Source organism: Alnus glutinosa, chromosome 13 (genome assembly GCF_958979055.1).
Source record: "Alnus glutinosa chromosome 13, dhAlnGlut1.1, whole genome shotgun sequence".
Lineage (NCBI taxonomy): Eukaryota > Viridiplantae > Streptophyta > Magnoliopsida > Fagales > Betulaceae > Alnus > Alnus glutinosa.
This window is the reverse complement of record NC_084898.1, coordinates 13,812,131-13,832,048: the sequence shown is the minus strand read 5'-3', so window position 1 is coordinate 13,832,048 and position 19,918 is coordinate 13,812,131. Positions and strand designations below refer to the sequence as shown.

The 19,918-nt window shown below is 35.2% G+C and overlaps 1 protein-coding gene across 1 annotated transcript; it reads left to right on the top strand.

Annotated features, from left to right (window-relative positions):
- The first annotated feature begins 3,474 nt into the window (after window positions 1–3,474).
- Window positions 3,475–4,749, top strand: LOC133854308 (ethylene-responsive transcription factor 5-like). The gene has a single exon (XM_062290443.1). It carries the CDS (start codon window positions 3,551–3,553, stop codon window positions 4,541–4,543), a length of 993 nt encoding a protein of 330 aa, XP_062146427.1. The 5' UTR covers window positions 3,475–3,550; the 3' UTR covers window positions 4,544–4,749.
- Window positions 4,750–19,918: the final 15,169 nt, after the last annotated feature.

Here is a 19,918-nt window from a genome sequence, read left to right as displayed (position 1 = left end):
TTAGATGTGTTAGCTCTCTTAGAGTTTTTATTATGTGATTTAATCAAACTAGCTATTGAAGTCTAATTTAGAGAGGAGCTCTAAGTTAAAGGAATCTACTGAAGAACTCTTCAAACAGGAGGTCTGATTGAAATGCGTTCACGTATAGGTAAGTATCAGAGTTAAAGGTACGACTACTGCATCAGGGTATGTGAATATGACTGCTTTGTAACTAACTTTTTCTTCTAAATAATGGATTGCCTGAGTTTGACTGCATCAGAGTGATTTTTCTCTTTGGTACAAAAAGTTTTCATTTCGTCACCAAAATATCTATGTTCTTTATTTTCTGCATTTTATACTTTGGTTTATTGGTCGATCACGCGCACACACAAGGGAGTATTTATTTTTCAGATGTATTATAGGAATATTTTGACAAAAATGACATTTCGGCACACTTTGATAATTTGAATCATATTAATATACTTAAATATTTAAGAAGCTATTCTAAAATCTGAGTGTTCGTTCATAGGATATTTTTATATTTTTGCCTTATCCTCGTTGTTCAAACAAGAGGACAAAGGCATGCCGCATGCATGCACATGGTTCGAAGTTGACTGAAAAAACTTTGAAGTCATCGCATTCTAATTAAACATCGTTTGGTGGCTTCTCAAGAGACACACAGCGCACAAACCAGCTAATTAATTAAACTTTCTGAAAACAAAATAATAATAAAAAATAAAAATTGCATGCACACTCTAGCTAACCCTAGCTGTTCAAGAAAAATAAAATAAAATGTTGGATGGTAGCAGTTTGCAGAGATGGTGGGGGTTGGCCGGCCGGGTGGTGGTGGATTGTGAATAGAAATTAAAATGCTATTCAGCGTTCTGGTCAGTCAATCTCTCAATTGTTTTTGTTCTCTAGTTTTCAGCAGTTTCTACCATTTTCTTCGTTATTTGTTTTCATTTTTTTCATTTTTTTAAAAAAATAAATAAATAAAAGCGGACTTGAATGTGTCTGGCCGTGGCGTGGTTCGTCCATCTCCAAGCATTCTTTTTATTATCTTGTTCAGTATTTTTAAAAAATTAAGAAAAAAAAAGAAAAGAAAGAAGCAAACTAATTGAATGTCCCATGCATGCACGTCAAGCCAAAATGTTGGGAGATGAACAGACCAAAAAGCTCTTAACGGCATTTTTCTAATGAACATTATGTGTTGATTTAGATTCGATTGCAATTTGCATAGATCGAGGGTTTTAAGATTCTTGACTTTCCCAGCTCCGTACAGTATTTCATAGTGTGGTCCAGATAGACTCCAATCATCATCTATATATAATAATATGCTAGAATTCATAAGATAAATAAATTAATTCGTTCAAATCTCAACAATTATTTTAAGATTAAATTGCTTAGAATTCTTCAATTTGTGTATCAATGTATGACCTAGCAAATTGTCGTGCCGGTTAATTATTTTAAGATAACATTTAAAGTTGTCGTGTTTACCTCAAATTTTTTGTTCGAATTTGAGATAATTCGGGTATGTGATTATGAGAGACTACTTATAGGATCCACCTGATCGGATAAGTGATTAAGGAGCTCAATTTGTATTTGATTAGGTAGGTCTCATAAATGATTTTTTACAATTATTTGCTCGAATTATCTTAAATTCGGACAAATAATTTGAAAGAATCTCGAATAAAAATGGCGTCTTTGACTTTTATATGATATTTTATTTTGACTCCTATTTTGTAGTTTTGATGATTTCAAAATTGTGACCATGGAGCTCCTTCTGTTATGAATTGACCAATTAGCCATGCCTTGTCATCCAAGACTCTCTCAATTATTGAGTGTGCTTTAAGTGTTGAACGACCACGTGGATTGGACCAACTCCTCACCAATTATTGAGGGCTTGCTTTTCCAAAACCCTATCTATCAAATTTAACAGATAGTGATACTTGTCATTTCAAATGAAATTGGCATTCATTATTTTATGGCCAAAATTTAAAGCTTATATATTTTACGATATAGATAAAGACATAATTTCGCTTTATTTTTTTAAAAAAAGTGCTAATATTGACTATATGTATATTGTTAAGTGCGTTGACTTCGAATTTTAATTTTGAAAACTATTAAATTCTTCTTTCAATGATTTTGACAAGGTTTCTCAATACGATAGGATTCCCAACAACTATTTATTGAATTGTTAGTAATTTGAACAAATATCGAAAGAAATTTCATATGGGACTTGGTCATTATTATTAACGATGTTACTATTTTTAGAATGGGTTCTTTGAATACTATAAACAATCTTCGAAAAGTATCATCTTAAGTAAATGAATGTTGCTGACGATTTGGTTATCTTGTAATAATAATTGGCGCATAAAGATTGGTTGTCCTTATTATGAAATAATGGACGTGGGATTATAAAGTTTAGCTCGGACTAGTGCTCAAATAACCCATTCTTATATTTGTCAAATGGTTCTTTCAATTACTAGCAATTTAAGTAGATAATGTGAAAGACTTCATATGCAACCTATTCTATTTGAATTGTTAGCAATTTGGACGAATAATGTGAAAGACCCTATATGAGACCTCGATTTGTAAATAAATTTTAAATTGTTCGACCACCTATTCAAATCGATGAATTTTATATAAAATCTCTCATATTACTCATCCAAATATAAATATTGTGGGCTTGTTTGGCAAGGGAGAGAAAATTCAAAATTCTCTTTACTTTTTCCAAAAACAATCAACTTCAAAACATTCTAACTTTATATCACATCAATAATATTTTTTTTTACTATTTAAATAAATAAAAAAATTCATTAAAATACAAAACTTGTTCACATTTTTCATACAAATTATTTTTTTATTTTTTTATTATTTTTTATTTTTTATTTTTTTTTTACTTTACTTTATATCATATCTATCACTTCTTACTACTACCTTCAACTCACACTCCCTTACCAAATAAGGCCGCGAATCATATTACAGCGAAATCCATTTATGATAGATGACAAAAGGTGAGTATATTGCCTTTTGTAGATTGGCAAAAGACAATTAATATTACCCAAAATCTTCCGACCTACTATAGTCCAATTAATTTGTTGTAATGGAATCACAAATATACATCAAGTTCAAAAGTCATTGGGGTTATTGGAGTCCGGTTTCTCGTGAACTTGGTTTGACTTAGTTTGCTTAAACTCAATTCGGACAAATTTTGTTAAATTAATTAGGCATGACCAAATCTTAAGCCCTTCTTTGGCTCATTCTCATGCTCATTTGACATTTCTCAACCACTACGAATTATTTTAATATTAACGGTTTAGGAAAAAACACGAGGGAGGGTCAAATAGAAACAACAAAGAAAGCAGCAAAGTTTGGTTCTAGACGATGCTTCGCCCTTCCAACGCCGAAGGTGGGTGTGAAACGGTGAAACCCAAAGTTTTTCTCCTTTTTGACATTCCGGAATTCCTCTCCTCTATATATATTTCTTTCCACTCTCAAACCTTCCACACATTCAAAAACCTTCTTTCTCTTCTCCTGCCTTGATCAACAACCTACATATAACGTATTCATGGCCACCCCATTCCAACAAGTTTCCTCCGCTCTCGAGCTTATCAAGCTTCACTTGCTCGGTGACCTCTCTCCCCTCGGGACCCCTGCTTCTGCTTCTGCTTCCCACTCTCACTCTCAATCCCTCTCCGACTCTCTCTGTTCCCGAACTTCAAGTTCCGCCTCTTCCATGGCCATCCCAGATCCTTTCAGCACCTCCGACGACCTCTTCGACTTCGACTTCACCTTCCCCACCGATCTCTTCCAATTCCAAGTGAACCCAGAGATCATCGACCTCACTACGCCCAAATCCGTCTCCCAAAGCTTCTTCGAATTTGAAGCCAAGTCTGATCCTTCAGTGGATCTCACTTCGACCTCCCAATCCAACAGCAACTCCTTCAAATTCGAGTCGGGGTCTCCAACGATTCAGAAACCCGCGCTGAAGATCTCACTCCCGAGCAAAAGCAAAACAGAGTGGATACAATTCGGGAACCAGAATGCCCAACCTCAACCTTCGCTGTCCGTTCCGGAAAACCCAAGTGTGGAAGTGAAAAGGCACTACAGAGGGGTCCGACGAAGGCCGTGGGGCAAGTACGCGGCAGAGATCCGAGATCCCAACCGTCGCGGCTCGCGCGTGTGGCTGGGGACCTTCGACACGGCTATAGAAGCCGCCAAGGCCTACGACCGAGCCGCGTTCAAGCTCCGCGGCTCGAAAGCCATCCTCAACTTCCCACTCGAAGCCGGGAAGTCGGGAACGGGCTCCGCGTCCGGCGAGAGAAAACGGCGCCGTGAGGAGGATGAAGCAACGAAGGAGATGGTGGTGGTGGTGAAGAAGGAGAGGTCGAGGGAGTACTCTCAGCAGGGCACGCGTAGTTGTACGAGGGATATGCCGTTGACGCCGTCTAGTTGGACGTCGGTGTGGGACGGTGATGTTAAAAGCGTTTTCAACGTCCCTCCGTTGTCTCCGTTGTCCCCTCACCCGGCATTAGCTTTTACACAACTTATGGTTGTATGATTTCTAGTGGATAACAAGAGTTATCTAATTCCTTTTTGGTTTGGCATTTTTATTGTATATATTTTGTAAGTACATTCATATTTGGTATGCAATTCATACATGTAGAACTCACTCTACAAGTATATATGAAACCAACACCAAATATTAATTATTATTTTTTATGTATGGAAGTAATTTTTATAAATAACACGTCTTTGTATTTTTTATGTATGGAAGTAATTTTTACATTCATAAATATGCCAAAGTAACTCATCAACTACTAATAAATATGCCAAAGTAACTCACCAAATTTTACTCACCAAAATAGCTAAAAATCACTTTTTTCTATTCTGGTGAGCCACTTTATTAAAATTCTCCCAGCAGCCTCACCAAATTTTACTAGTCAAATGGAATTTCTATTTAAATAATAATTTTTCAATTTTTTTTTTTTATTTATCTATTTAAAACCCACCCTTCGGGGTGGATCTATAACCCAATTTTTTTTTCTATCAACTTAATCTTTCTTTCTTTTTTTCTTTTGAACATTCTCAGTTTTTAGGGTCATTAGTTGGATTCAAATAAGGTTTACAAAAATATCCTGAAAAACATCTATACTGGAAGATTTGTCTTAAACCAACTCTCTCTCTCTCTCTCTCTCTCTCTCTGTGTGCCATGGCTACTGCTTTGTCTACGGCTCTAGATGTCCATTTTACAGGGCATCTCTCAGACACTAAGAGACCCATTATCTTCAACTCTCCACACAGACAACACAGAGTAAGGAGATTTACCATTTTGTGCAGCTCTTCCAAATCTCCCCCAAAGGTGTCTCCAAATTTGACAGAACAAAACCAGAAAAACCCATCTTTATCTGAGCAACTCAAGCCTCTATCCACAACCACCCTCTCTAAACCCTCCAAGGACCAAACGCAGCTCTTGTCCAAGCCAAAGTCCACCTGGATTAACCCCAGTAAGCCCAGACGCTCCGTGCTCAGAGGTTAGATTTGCAAAGAAATATGAACATTGAGAGAGAGAGAGAGAGAGAGCTCACTGAGATGGGGCGGAGAGGAATCCAAATAGAGGAAGGAGGCTTGATGGAGAGATGGCCGGTGTGGGACTGGACGGACGGGAAGGATCTGGCGTGGGCTCGTTGGACTGCGACGCTGGGGGGACGACAGGCTTGTGGTGATGAGCTCAGGTATCCTGTGCGTGAAGGTGGGAGAAAAATGAAAGAAGAAAGATGAAAAAGTGAATTGCGATCGTGGGAGAGAGAAAATAGAAATAGAGTTGTTGAGTGAAACAGTCTGGTCTAATTTGACTAGTAATTTCAGTCATCAATTTTTTTTGGTTAAAATGGTGAGGCTGCTGGGAGTGATGTTTAAGAGTTTTCATCAAATTGGCTCACCAAAATAACTAAAAAACTAATTTGGTGAGGCTACTAAAAATGCTCTAATAAATCTTAACTATAGCTAAATAGAAAATTGTCGTGCCAGTTGAAGAGATGCATTTAAGATGCTATTTATGGTTGTTTTGTAGCAGTGATGGCCTAGGGATTTTGCACCGGAAAGACGGTTTAGGGGAGAGGGGATTGGCGGTTTCAGCATTTTTGTTTTCACCCGTTTTTTTCGCAATAGGGGCGACGTGAGGCACTAATTGCGGACCGACTTTGCTTGTTTGTGGGCGATTTTTTGGGTGCGGATTAGGGGCGATTTTCTTGGAACGACTCAGGAATCATTGGGGGCGATTTTATTGGAGTCCCAGAACGTGCATCAAACTGTTTTGTAGTTGTGGGAAGTGAGAGAAATGGTCCGACTTTTGCAATTGTAGTTGTTTTTATTTTTGTTTGTCATGTTGTTGTTTCCACTTAGCCTTTTGAGCTAATGGTGGAGTTGTTTATCCCTTAGGTGTTGATCTGGTGGGGTTGGTCGTTAATGTGTTCTTTTGGCAGTTTGCTCTATGCTGATCAATCTAGTTATTGCTTTCAGCCCAGAATCTGTGACCGATTCCCTATTAAAGCAAAGGTTTATATCACCGTAAATGCATCATTTTTTTTTTCAAAGTTTGTATTTGTAGCAGTACTACCTGTATTGGTCTGAATTTTTTGGCTCTGGTGGGGTATTCTCCTGTTTGGGGGTGTCTAGTATACACCTATACGGTGGCTTGGTCTGTATCCTTTTTTTTGGTTAATGAAAGATTTATCTTCCCTTAAAAAAAAAATAATAATAAAGTTAACATTTAATGTTGTCGCCTTTTGACTTTTAGAATGTTATTTTGTTTTGACTCCTATTTTGTAGTTTTGATGATTTCAAAATTGTGAAGATGGAGCTCCTTTCTAGTATTAGTTGACCAATTACCCATGCCTTGCCATTCAAGTCTCTGTCAGTTATTGAGTGTTTAACTGTCAAACGACCACGTGAATTGGACCAACTCCTCACCAATTATTGAGGGTTTGTTTTTTTTTCTAAATCCCTATCTATCACATTAAACTGATAGCCATCTTTGACATTCTAAATGAAATTAATAGTATTCATTTTATAGTCATAATTTAAAATCAATATATTTTACGATGTTCATGACGTCGCATTATTTAAATTTTTAAATAAACGTATTAATGTTGATATTATGTACATTGTTAAATGCACTGATTTTAAATTCTGAGTATGAAAACAGTTATGATCCTAAGGATCATATATAGGATTGGATAAATAATGCTATCAAGTATAGGATTGTCACTAAGTAAACTCTTAAACTACTCTAATCTCATCTTTGAAGCTACTTTTCAAAAACAATCAACTTCAAAACATTCAAATTTTATATCACATTAATAATTTTTTTATTACTATTTAAATAAAAAAAATTCACTACAATATAAAACTTTTTCACATTTTTCATACAAATTCTTTTTACTTTATATTACATCTATCATTTCTTACTATTACCTTCAACTCACATTCCCTTAGCAAACAAGGCCACAAATTATATCACAGCGAAATCCATTTATGATAGATGACAAAAGGTGAGTATATTGCCTTTTGTAGAATCTTTTGACCCATTCTAATCCAATTAATTTATTGTAATGGAATCACAACTGTACATCAAGTTCAAAAGTCATTGGGGGTGTTGGAGTCCGGCTTCTTGTGAACTCGGTTTGATTTGGCTTGCTTAAACTCGATTCGGTCTTGGTTTAAAAAATAAATAAGAAGTTTATGAACACAATAATCCACTCGTATATTAAATGAGGCATACTCGTATAAATTTAGCTCGGCTCGGAAAAAGCTCGTGAGCTTGGCTTATATAGTATTCATATTTATTAATATATATGTATAAAAATAAGTTTTATAAATATAAACTTCTATAATTATAGTGTATACATATTAATATTAACATAGCAAATATAATATATGTAATACTACAAACGAAGCATTTAGAATGTGAAATACAGATCAAAGCTAAAATTGTATTGAATTTTAATACATTTTTTTGAAATAAAAATTAGGGTTAAATACGTTCAACCCCCTATGGTTTAATGACTTTATTTTTTTGCCTCATGTGTTTCATTTCGTATTGTAGATGGTACCTTGTTTATGGCTAAAGATGGAGATGGTGCTTCCGTCCAACTTCTGTCCGAAAATTGACGGAAGTCTCGTTAGTACCTCTAAGAAGCTGACACATGTCATATGCCGAATTAAAAAATTTTAAAACTGAAAATAATAAAAACTTTTAAAAAAATAAAAGCTTTAAAAATTAAAAAAAAAAAAAAAAAATTTACAAAAAATGAGGAGTGACTGAACCACCTATGGTAGGTTTTGGGGTGACTGAACCACCCCTAGCCCATGGAGAGAAACATGGGGTATTGGGGCTGCACGTGGAAAAATCTAGAAGATCTTAATTTCCTGGAAAAATATCTTATAATCAATATTTCAGAGAATAAAAGCTCAATTACAACAAATAACTAAAGTTACCATCTCTAATTAGGATAATTCAAATGTCGAACTAAAATCTGTCAATCTCCTACATAATTCTTTCTTTGCCTTTGCTTCTTGGATTACAACCCAATATCTTTCATGGTAAGAAATTGTAGCGAAGCCAAAAGAGGAAAAGTTGGTATGGTAATCAATTATAAGAAGCTTAATGAACATTAAAATTTGATTGATAAAAAAAATTGGTAATTTGGCAAATGCCTTTTATCCTTTCCTAAGTTTCCTTAGTTATGTCGCTACCCTTAATATTAAGGGTTAAACACATTTTTTGTCCTTAAGTTTTAAAAACTTTATTGTTTTAGTCCCTGAGTTTCAATTTCCATCACAGATGATACCTAAATTTTGGGAAATGACCGAATTAGTACCTCAGTTAACTTCTTCGTCCAAAAACTTGGTCCGCCACATCCCTGACACTTAGCACCACTAGAAAGTCGACACCTGTCCAGTCAGACACGTCAGCATCCATTTAATTTCCAAATCGCCCAAACACCTCCACGTCACACACCCACGTCATTTGTTTATTTTGGGGGGAAAATATTTTCTACAATTTAAGAAACAAACTGAAATTGAAATATTCAAATATTTCAAACAAAAAATTGATAGTGAAGAGAATCATCGTTCATTTAAAAAAAAAATTTGCCGAAGAGAAGAGGACGGAAGAACCCTAATCCCTAAACTCCCTCCCGAACTCGCTCCCATTGAATCCATAGAACCGGCCGACTCCCTCCCGAACTCTCTCCCGTCGACTCCACAAAATCGGCCGACTCCCTCCCGAACTCTCTCCCATCAACTCCACAAAACCAGCCGGCCGGTGCTCCATAACTTGCGATCTATTCACCGATTTCACACCTAACCTCGGCCGGACGTATAAGAAAGGGGATTTCGCTCATCAAATCGGCACATTCCGAGGTATTTTGCCCATTTTTGTTTTTTAGAGGACTTGTTAAAAGTTTGTTTTGTGCTATATATATGGGTTGTGTATTGTGATTGTCGATTGAATCTTTATTTTGGTTTTTGGAACAAATGTTTGACTGTTGTTGAGCAAAGTAATGAAGTTATAAAAACCGAAACTTTCGGTGGTTGTGGTGGAAAAAAATTGGGTAGGGCCTGACCATCATCACATGTTTTTGTCTTTTGTTGGGTAAAGAAAACCAACAACCAGTTGTCCAGAACATTGCATTTTGGAATGTATTACTTTATTGCATGTCTTTATCTTTACTACAACAAGAAGGCAACTATAAGGTAAGCTGCAAATCGATATGTAGAGATTTTCCGAGACTAAAGAAACTTTAAGGCTAGGGCGTTGAGGGAAATGATACGCCAAGATTACAATGTACAGATGACATTGTTGACTTGCTATCGTGCAAAGAAGATGGCAATTAATATCCTCGACGGAAGAGATGGTTCACAATATTGTCACACTCGAGAGTATTACAGTGCACTGCAAAAGTGGAATCCTGGTAGCTCAGCTTACATCCAAAGGGACGGAGTGTTCATCCAAATGATGTATGTTTCTTTGGCGGCGTGTAAAGAAGGATTCTTGGTAGAATGCAGGCCGATGATATGTGTTGATGCCTATTTCATTAAGACTAAATGGGGTGGGCAGCTGCATGCCGCCATCGGCCGTGACGGTAATGATGACATATATCCTGTTGCATATGCAATATGCGAGACCGAGAACGAGATACATGGACATGGTTCTTGGTCTAACTATTGGAGGATATTGGTTATCCGCAGGAGCATATGTGGTCATTCATGTCGAACCGACAAAAGGTAATATCTAATTCAATTAACATATGGTCGTTTTTATTTTAATAACATTTGTTTGACATTTATTTTTTGTTTACACAGGGGCTAATTGATGCTCTGAAGGATCTAATGCCCGGTCTCGAGCATCGTTATTGTGTCAGGCACTTGCATGCAAACATGAAGAGGAAGGGATGGAATGGGAAGGAGTTCAAGGATGCATTGTGGGGTGCAGCTAGGGCACTCAATGAAGTTTAATTTAAGTACTACCTCTCTATCATTGGAGGTATGAATAAAAAAGCTATAGAGTACATTGAGGGGGTTGACCCAAAAATGTGGTCAAGGCATGCGTTCCGAACCACCAGCTGCTAGGGGTGTAAACGAGCCAATCCTAAGCGGGTATTGCCTGTCCGGGATCGGCTCGTTTAAGTAACAGTAAAACTCGAGCTCGAGACGAGCTGAAAAATCCTGTGCGAGATCGGCTTACATAGGTAAATATATTGTCCGAGCTCGAGCTCGAGCTCGACCATTTTGGTCGATCCCGAGCTCGAGTACTCGGCTCGAGCTTGGCCTGTATCATACAAATCAAATTATTTATTTTAGCATTAAAAAAAAAACCACATTCATAAATAATCTTTCCAACTGAAATTTCAAATGAAATATTATAATTTTGCTAAAATTTTATATAAGTACACAAAAAAAGAAACAAATTAAACTAATCTTATTAATGTTCCAAAAAATAATTATAAAAAAAAAAAATGAACAATTATAATCAGCTAAACTTGCAAATCAAATTTAAACATATTTGAATCTTGAAGTGGTTGTGTAAAAGAGATATCCGCACCCTCTTTCCCTTGTTCCGGCATGCCCTGCACCAGCCACGGTCTTCCTTCAAGCGACCACCACTGAAGCCTCGCCATAATCCGACGTGGTCACCTCAAGGTCCTCAACTGCAATCAGCCATAATTTGTCTTGATGTTTTGGGAAGGACGGGTAAAAGAAAATGAAGAAGAAGAAAAGGCTCTGCGTGATAAAAGAACATGAAGAAGTGAGAACGATTTTCTTGAGTGGAGGAAAACAGAGAGGCCGAGGTGTGATGTTTTGGAAAATGGTTAGGCTGTAAGCGTGCTGCATGATGTTTTGGGGAAGATAAAAAAATTAAGTTCCCAAGGCACTAAAAGCAGCATCAATACGCGTGAGTCGTGACAGGTGACCTTGAATTGGAAGTAGAAAGTAGATTTTATGAACAAGATTTGGACACATGGAGATCTAACGGGTAGGGGATGTGACGAGGCTGACTACTCGCTAAGGTTGTGAAAACATATCTTGGCTATTGAAAGAAGTAGCACACATCGACTTTGATTGTAGTGTACTCTAGTAACTTTTTTTTTTAACAAGTTACTGGCCTACAGTAACTGAAATGTCAATGTGCAAAAAGAAAGTCTTAGGTTCTATAGCACCAAAAAAAAAAAAATTAAAAAAAAAAAATCCAAACAACTGCTTCGTTTGCCTTGTATCAAAATGCTAAAAACACCTTCATAATTAACCAAGTAGAGCCACAAGACAATGCTTGCATTACGTTGAATAAATTATAATGCAGCAAGAACTTCAATTAATGGCACACTAAAAAAAAGGAAAAAGGAATGAACTCAAACTTATAAGTTATTTTCTAATTATATATTTATAAATTATTATTTAACAATTCATAATTTAGATACGAAATTTATATACTTAAATACTTAATATATAACTAATGATTGTATCATATAATCTTGAACAAAAAAATATTATAATTTGATCTTGGATCGTAAAATGTGATCTAATGAATATTCTTAAGTATCTAATAATAGAAAATTATAACAATAGTTAATATAAATATTAATTATCATATATTGAGTTAATAACCTTAACATTAACAATGATAATTATTATATAATTATATGATCATATGTATCTAATAATAATACTTAGATAATATGATCATATCTAATGATTATATTTAACAGTTTTAGACTATATGAGTAGATGACCTAAATTGTAATGACAACAATTAATTTATGATTATAAATAACAAATTGGTGATCGATTGGAGTAATACACTCTGATTGATAAGATATTCTATCAATTCTATGATCCTGTCATGATCGATCGGACTAGTACTTAATTAGGATCAATCTCATGTTAGATCGAACATTCACTGTGTCAAGTTTGATTGATCGAACATTCGTATCACAATAGATCAGACCGATGCACTAGGATGAATTAGATATTCAATCAAATATTTAATTGTGTCAAATTTGATCGATCATTTGATCGTATCACGATCGATTAGACTAATGCAATAGGATCGATCGGAGTAATACACCATGCATTTTTTTTTTTCTTTTTGAAAAGTCTATTGACAATAATAATTAGATCGTATCTAATGGTTATATACTTATATAGCACAATGTTAATTCATATGATCTAAATTCTAATGATAATACGATTAATACATAACTTGTGATTAACATATTATTGATCGATTCAAATCCTAATAACTTAATTTGGGATTATATGAATCACATTATCATCATATATGAATAGTGTGATTAAGTTTCAGAAGTGTCATTATATCATATGATTAATGTGAATTCATACTTACTAACTTACATATGTAATCTATATACCTAGTCATTGTATCCCTCGACCCAATGATTCTCCTTCGGAAACTACTGAACCGTATAAATATTACTAACAATTATTAAATACTTAAAATCTTAAATCATACTTAATTAATGTATTAGTGTATGAGTGTATCTAAGCATCTAATAATCTAATAATCTAAATATTTAACCATTGTATTAGTATGAATTTGTATACTTATATGATATATGTAGCTATAATTTATGCTTATAAATTAATTTAGAATTATATATGTTGTATTTTTATGACTATTAATTATGAATCATATCATATCACTTGATTTATGAGATTATCTACGAATATATGATAAATATTATCATTATGAGTCATAAATCATAATTATCATAATTCATAAACTATCTAGTAATAATAATAATATCATATGATCATACGATCTAAGTATTATCATATGATAACATGATCTAACAATCCGTATGATCTTAGATCACATGATGTAAAGATTACTAAATATCTAATAATAATACTTATAACATATAATAAAGTGAGTACATGTCATATGCCACAATATTATATTATTATATAATCATATAGTCATATTATATAACATGAATAATATGATTAAGTATATGAATTATCTATATCATATGACTAATAATTAAGTATTGATATTATTCACTTTTACTATTTTATATACATATAACAAATAAATCATAACCAATTAATATATACTGACCAATAGTTGTTTGTTACTTAATTTATACTTACATATAGTATATTGTTTATTAGTATACTATATTATAAAAATAAGTTTTATATATATATATACGAGTCGAGCCTTAATAAACGAGTCGATCCTTATACGAGTGGGTTCACGAGCTTTAATCAAGTCGAGCCGAGTTTATACGAGTTTGCATCGTTTAATAATCAAGCCCTAATTTCGTGTTCATGAGTAGCTCATTTAATAATCGATTCGAGCATGAGTCGAGTTTATTCGAGCCGATCTCGAGTAAGCTCACGAGTAGCCTAGCTCGTTTACACCCCTACCAGCTGCAGTGACATCTTGCTAAATAACATCGCCAAGAACTTCAATGCTTGGGTGTTGGAAGCAAGAGGCCAGCCGATACTAACTTGTTTCGAGACTATAGGTGGCAAATTATGAACCGGTTCAGTCAGAAAAATGTTAGGGCAGCAACAACACCGAATGTAATTTATCCAAATATTGTGAAGAAGTTGGAGAGAAACAAGTTAGAGGCGAAGAACTATATTTGCCGCTAGAGCAATCAGATGCAGTTTGAGGTCTATAGTGCCCATGAGGCTCGGCGGGTGGTGGATCTTCAATGAAGAACGTGTGGTTGTGAGAGGTGGTAACTTAATGGTATTCCTTGTCCACATGCAATTTGTGCGATATACCTCAATAAAGGAAAACCCAAAACTTATGTCAGCCATTGGTACATGATGGATACATACAAAAAGTCTTAAGCCTTCGGGATTAATCCTATGCCTGGCCCGGATGAGTGGCCCTATTGATGAGGGTGTGGAACCTATAGAACCACCGCAGCCAAGGAAATAGCGCGGAGGCCCAAAAAACAGAGGAAAAGAGGAGTTGATGAGCAGCCAGACGCGAGCATTAAAGTGAGTCGCAAGGGGTACGATGTGCTGTGTGGAAATTGTGGTGAAAATGGACATAATGCTAGGAGTTTCCTTAAACCCGACAACCTGAATAGGAAGAAGTGTCCCAAACAGCCTAAGAAATCGTAAGTAGATATTTCTGGTTGAATGACTATTTTTTTGTATAGTGGTTGAATGACTATATTTCTGTAACTGATTTGTTTGGCAAATATACGGCAGAGAAGCACATTCAATGCAGGGCCTTCAGATCCAGGCCCATCAAGAGTAGGGCCATTAGGGGCAGGCACACCAGATGCAAGCCCATCTGCCCCTGCAGGTCCATCAGGTGCAAGCCCATCTGCCCTTGCAGGTCCATCAGGTGCAGGCTCATCTGCCCTATCAGGTCCATCAGCTGCAGGCTCATCTACCCCATCAAGTTCATCACGTCAAGTGGCAAGGACACCTCGACGACGAAGAAAACCTCAAGGAACAAGCATACGTCAAAGACCAAAAGAAAGGAAAATATCTTCTGTATACAAGAAGCAACCAAAGGTTAGCCACTTACTATTATTTTTTATTACCCTAAGTGTGCTGGTTAATAGTTATTTAAATACATGTTGATTGACCTATCTCTTAGTTGGGTTGCAGTAAGGTGGATCACAGCAGTTGAAATAGATTGATGTACAAGACAAAGACAAGGCACATTTTGTGTTGATGAGTGTATCCGGGTTGTTGATGTACACACTTGTTGTGTTGATGTGCATATGAGCACTATTTGTTAATGTGCACATTTTGGTTGATGCACATTTTGTTAATGTATGTTGTGTTGCTGCGTGTGTACTAGGTGTCGATGTACCTATTTGCACATATTTGTAAAGCAGGTTATTTGAAATCAAGGCACAAGTTGATGTTCATGTGATGTGCACATGTGCACTATTTGTTGATGTGCACATTTTGGTTGACACACATTTTGTTAATGTATTTTGTGTTGCTGTGTGTGTACTAGTTGTTGATGTACATATTTGTACATGTTTGATTATTGGATATACAGGCAGGTCACACCCAAAATACAGGCAGGTCATACCCAAAATACAAGCGGGGGGTACTACTTATGATACAACTACCAAAACTTAAGTATCATTTGTAATACATATCAAAAACTGAGGTACCACATGTGATACCATTTAGGAAATAATGGAACAAACTGAGGTAACCGAAAATCAGTGAATGAAAGGTTGACAAATTTGTGCATGAGGGGATATTTTTTTAAATACCATATTAAAAACCATACTAAGATACCATCTGTGATATATATGGAAAACTAAGGTACTGCCTATGATGTAAATTAAAAATTGAGGTACCAACTGTGATACCATTTAGAAAGTAATTGAACAAATTGGGGGTAACCAAAAATCAGTGAATGAAGGGGCAAAGGTTGACAAAGGCTGACAAATTTGTGCATGAAGGGATATTTTTTGACATGCCATATTAAAAAACATATTAAGATACTATCTGTGATATATATGCAAAACTGATGTACTACCTATGATATAAATTAAAAATCGAGGTACCAGCTGTGATACCATTTTGAAATTAATGGAACAAATTGGGGTAACCAAAAATTAGAAGATGAAGGGGCTAAGGTTGACAAATTTATGCATGAAGGGATTTTTTTGACATAACATATTAAAAACATATTAAGGTACCCTATAAGGTATTATATGTAATACATAGGTAAAACTGAGGTACCCCATATGATATAAATTCAAACATGAGGTACCATCTGTGATACCGTTTAAAAAACAATGGAATAAATTGGAACATGTAATGAAGTGATCAAAATTTGAGCACGAATGTACATTTGTTGACAAATTAGTGCATTTAAGAAATAATGGAACACTAAAACATATTGAGGTACCATTTGTGATACATTTCAAAACACTAAGTACCTATTGTGATAATTTGACAAAAGTTAGGTATCAAATGTGATACATGAGAATCAGCAGCTCCTTCCATAAAACTTACATACTTCCCATACATATACAAAATACATATCGAAACTACATAATCTGCAATTCATATCTCAAACTACATTTCATTTCATAAGTGCAACACATTAGTGTATTTAAGAAATAATGGAACACTAAAACATATTGAGGTACCATTTGTGATACGTTTCAAAACACTAAGTACCTATTGTGATAATTTGACAAAAGTTAGGTATCAAATGTGATACATAGGAATCCATTCAAACTAGCAGCTTCGTCCATAAAACTTACATACTTCCCATACATATACAAAATACATATTGAAACTACATAATCTGCAATTCATATCTCAAACTACATTTCATTTCACAAGTGCAACACAAGCAATCAGCAGAATGGTAAACCATGACAAGAACAAAGCATACATCAAAAATTTCTCTCTTGCCCTATAGTTGTCATTTTCCTTCTCTAGACACCTAATGATTTCCATTTGTTTATCATCCTCCTTCTGTGATTGCCTAACCCTTTCCATGCAACTAACATTTTCATTCTCCAAATCTTTAATCCTTGCTACCAAAGTACCATTTGCATCCTCCACTTCGCTAAGCTTCTTGGTAATCTCATTTAAGACCTTCACACCCCTTACAGAAGTTGGCTTGTCTAGCTAATTGAAAAAATTTGGATGTAGCTTTTGTCTGTATGTTGAAGTATAGCATTCAGTCAGCAAAAACTCACTCAAACTATCTATAATTATAACAAAATGCTTACTCTTGAGTTGTAAGTGGCGTAATCCCAAAATCTTCTTCCAGGGTTTTCCGTAGTCCACAAGGTCTTCAATGGTACGGGTAAATCGTAGAAACAGAAATAGGATATGTCAACACGGCCCACCAGGGACGATCCGAATGATGACTTCAATGAACGAACAACACAAAACACATAACAAACATAAAATTGTCTAAATCTTCAAACGAAACATTTTTTTAAAAAAACCAAAAAAAGTTAAGAAAAAATTAAAAAATTACAAATTTTAGAAAATTTTTGGGACTAGGAACCGACCTTCTCTACACCACCAGAAACTTCCTTCCCCTTGGAATCTCGTATGCAACAAGAAGCCATCTCTAGAGATGGTTATGTTTGAGCTAGGCAAGTCATCCAACTTCCTTTCACCTTCGGGAGACTTAATGGAGGAAATTGGCAAGTCTGCAACTCCAAAAACACAGGCCAGCTTCGTCTGATAGTGTTTGGAAGAGAGTCCGAGATGGAGTCGGCCGGTTCTGTGGATTCGATGGGAGCGAGTTCGGGAGAGAGTTTAGGGATTAGGGTTCTTCCATCCTCTTCTCTTCGGCAATTTATTTTTGAAATGAACGATGATTCTCTTATACTTTCAATTCTTTGTTTGAAATATTTGAATATTTCAATTTCAGTTTTAAGTTTCTTAAATTGCAAAAAATATTTTCCCCCCAAAATAAACAAATGACGTGGGTGTGTGATGTGGAGGTGCTTGAGTGATTTGAAAATTAAGTGGATGTTGAAGTGTCTGACTAGACAGGTGTCAACTTTCTAGTGGTGCTAAGTGTCAGTGACGTGGCAGGCGGTTAGTTTTTGGACGGAAAAGTTAATTGAGGTATTAATTGGGTCGTTTCACAAAACTGAGGCATCATCTATAATGCAAATTGAAACTCATGGACTAAAAAATAAAGTTTTTAAAATTCAGGGACCAGATGAGTATTTAACCCTAATATTAATTTGCATGATGGCATGATTTGTACATGATGTACGAATACTGCACATTTATTAGTCCTTCCAACAAGCTGAAACTGAAACTTAATTAGTCCCTCCAGCAATTCATATGAACTTGTTTATTAATGATGGACGCGTTGCGTTCAGCAGCTACTATGTCAAAAATATAAAGAGAAACGTCTTTCATGTGAATTTGTTCTTTCAAGTGGAAAGTGCTTCCTTAACTAACCTATGAACTGTTCCGAATCCATTTGCCTCCCTTTCGACATGAATCACCTTCCAACATTGCAAGATATTCAAGGTAATTCCAGCATCATCTAGAAATTGGCACTAATCCTAAACTGAAACTTAGTAGTGTAATTTTTTTTGTTGTTGTCTCGTTGGTAACGAATATATGTGAATGTAGCACCCATTATGAAAAAAAAAATGTTTAGGGTTTGGCCCTTGGGGGAGGTTTCGGCCACCCTAAACAAGCCATGAGCCACCCTTTTTTTTTTTTTTTTTTTTTTTCATTTTTTAAATCTTTTATTTTTATTTTTTAAGTTTTTATTTTTTTTAAGCTTTTTAATTTTTAATTTTTAATTAGGCATATAACACGTGTCAACTTCTTAGAGGTGTTGACATGAACTTCCGTCAATTTTTGGACCGAAGTTTGGACAGAGGTATCATCTCTGTCTTTAACCATAAACGAGGTATCATGTACGACACGAAATAAATCACAGGAAAAAAAAAATAAAGTCGTAAAACCACAAGGGGACAAAAATGTATTTAACCCTAAAAATTATTATAAAACTCAAATCGAGCTCGAGCTGCATGAGCTTGATTGGAGGCTCAGCTAGGCTCTTAACAAGCCGAGTTGAACAATCCTTCAAAACTCGGCTCGAGCCCCTATTTATGTATTCAAGCCCAATCTGACAACCCTAAGTTCAGCTCAGCTTGGCACGGCTTGAATACAGACCTAAATATCCTTGTGATTAGAACAATTAAATCATGTATGATTTTTATCATTAATGGGTTGTGAAACGATTAGAATGTTATTATAGAATGATAACAACAATAATTACTTTAAGATATGTTAGTTGTACAATAATTGCACAATAATACTGATATGTCTAGTATTTTAAAAAATAAATAAAAATAAAAAAAATACTAAACACATCAGCATTGTTGTGCAACTAACATATCTTAATCAATTTAATCACATTGAATTAATTGTTTTTTTTTTTATTATTTTCAGAATCAATGGTTCATTTGCTTGAATGTTTCTAGGATGTATTGGGATCCGGTTTATGTGTTGTACTTTAAAAGTACAGCACAAGTGCTATAATTTAAAATGTCACCGTTTTAACTTCAAAAGAAAAAAAATGGTGACGTTTTAAACCAGTAGAAAATTAAACCCAACTTGTTGTTTGACGCCGTAAATCTTCTGCTCTCTCACCAACTCACGTCTCTCTCTCTCTCTCTCCCTCTCTCTCTTTCAAATTTTCTTCCTATGAGATTATGGTTTTGACATGGATTGAGATTAAATTGATTATTTGTTGTTTTTGTTATACCCATTAGTTGGTTTAACTAAAATTTGGTAAATCCTAAAAATTGAAATTGATTGGTTGAAGTTTACTGAGATTCTGGGTGGAAAGAAGCTTGATTGTAATGTCTAATTGGGTTTTTGAAGTAGCCGATTGTGGCAAATT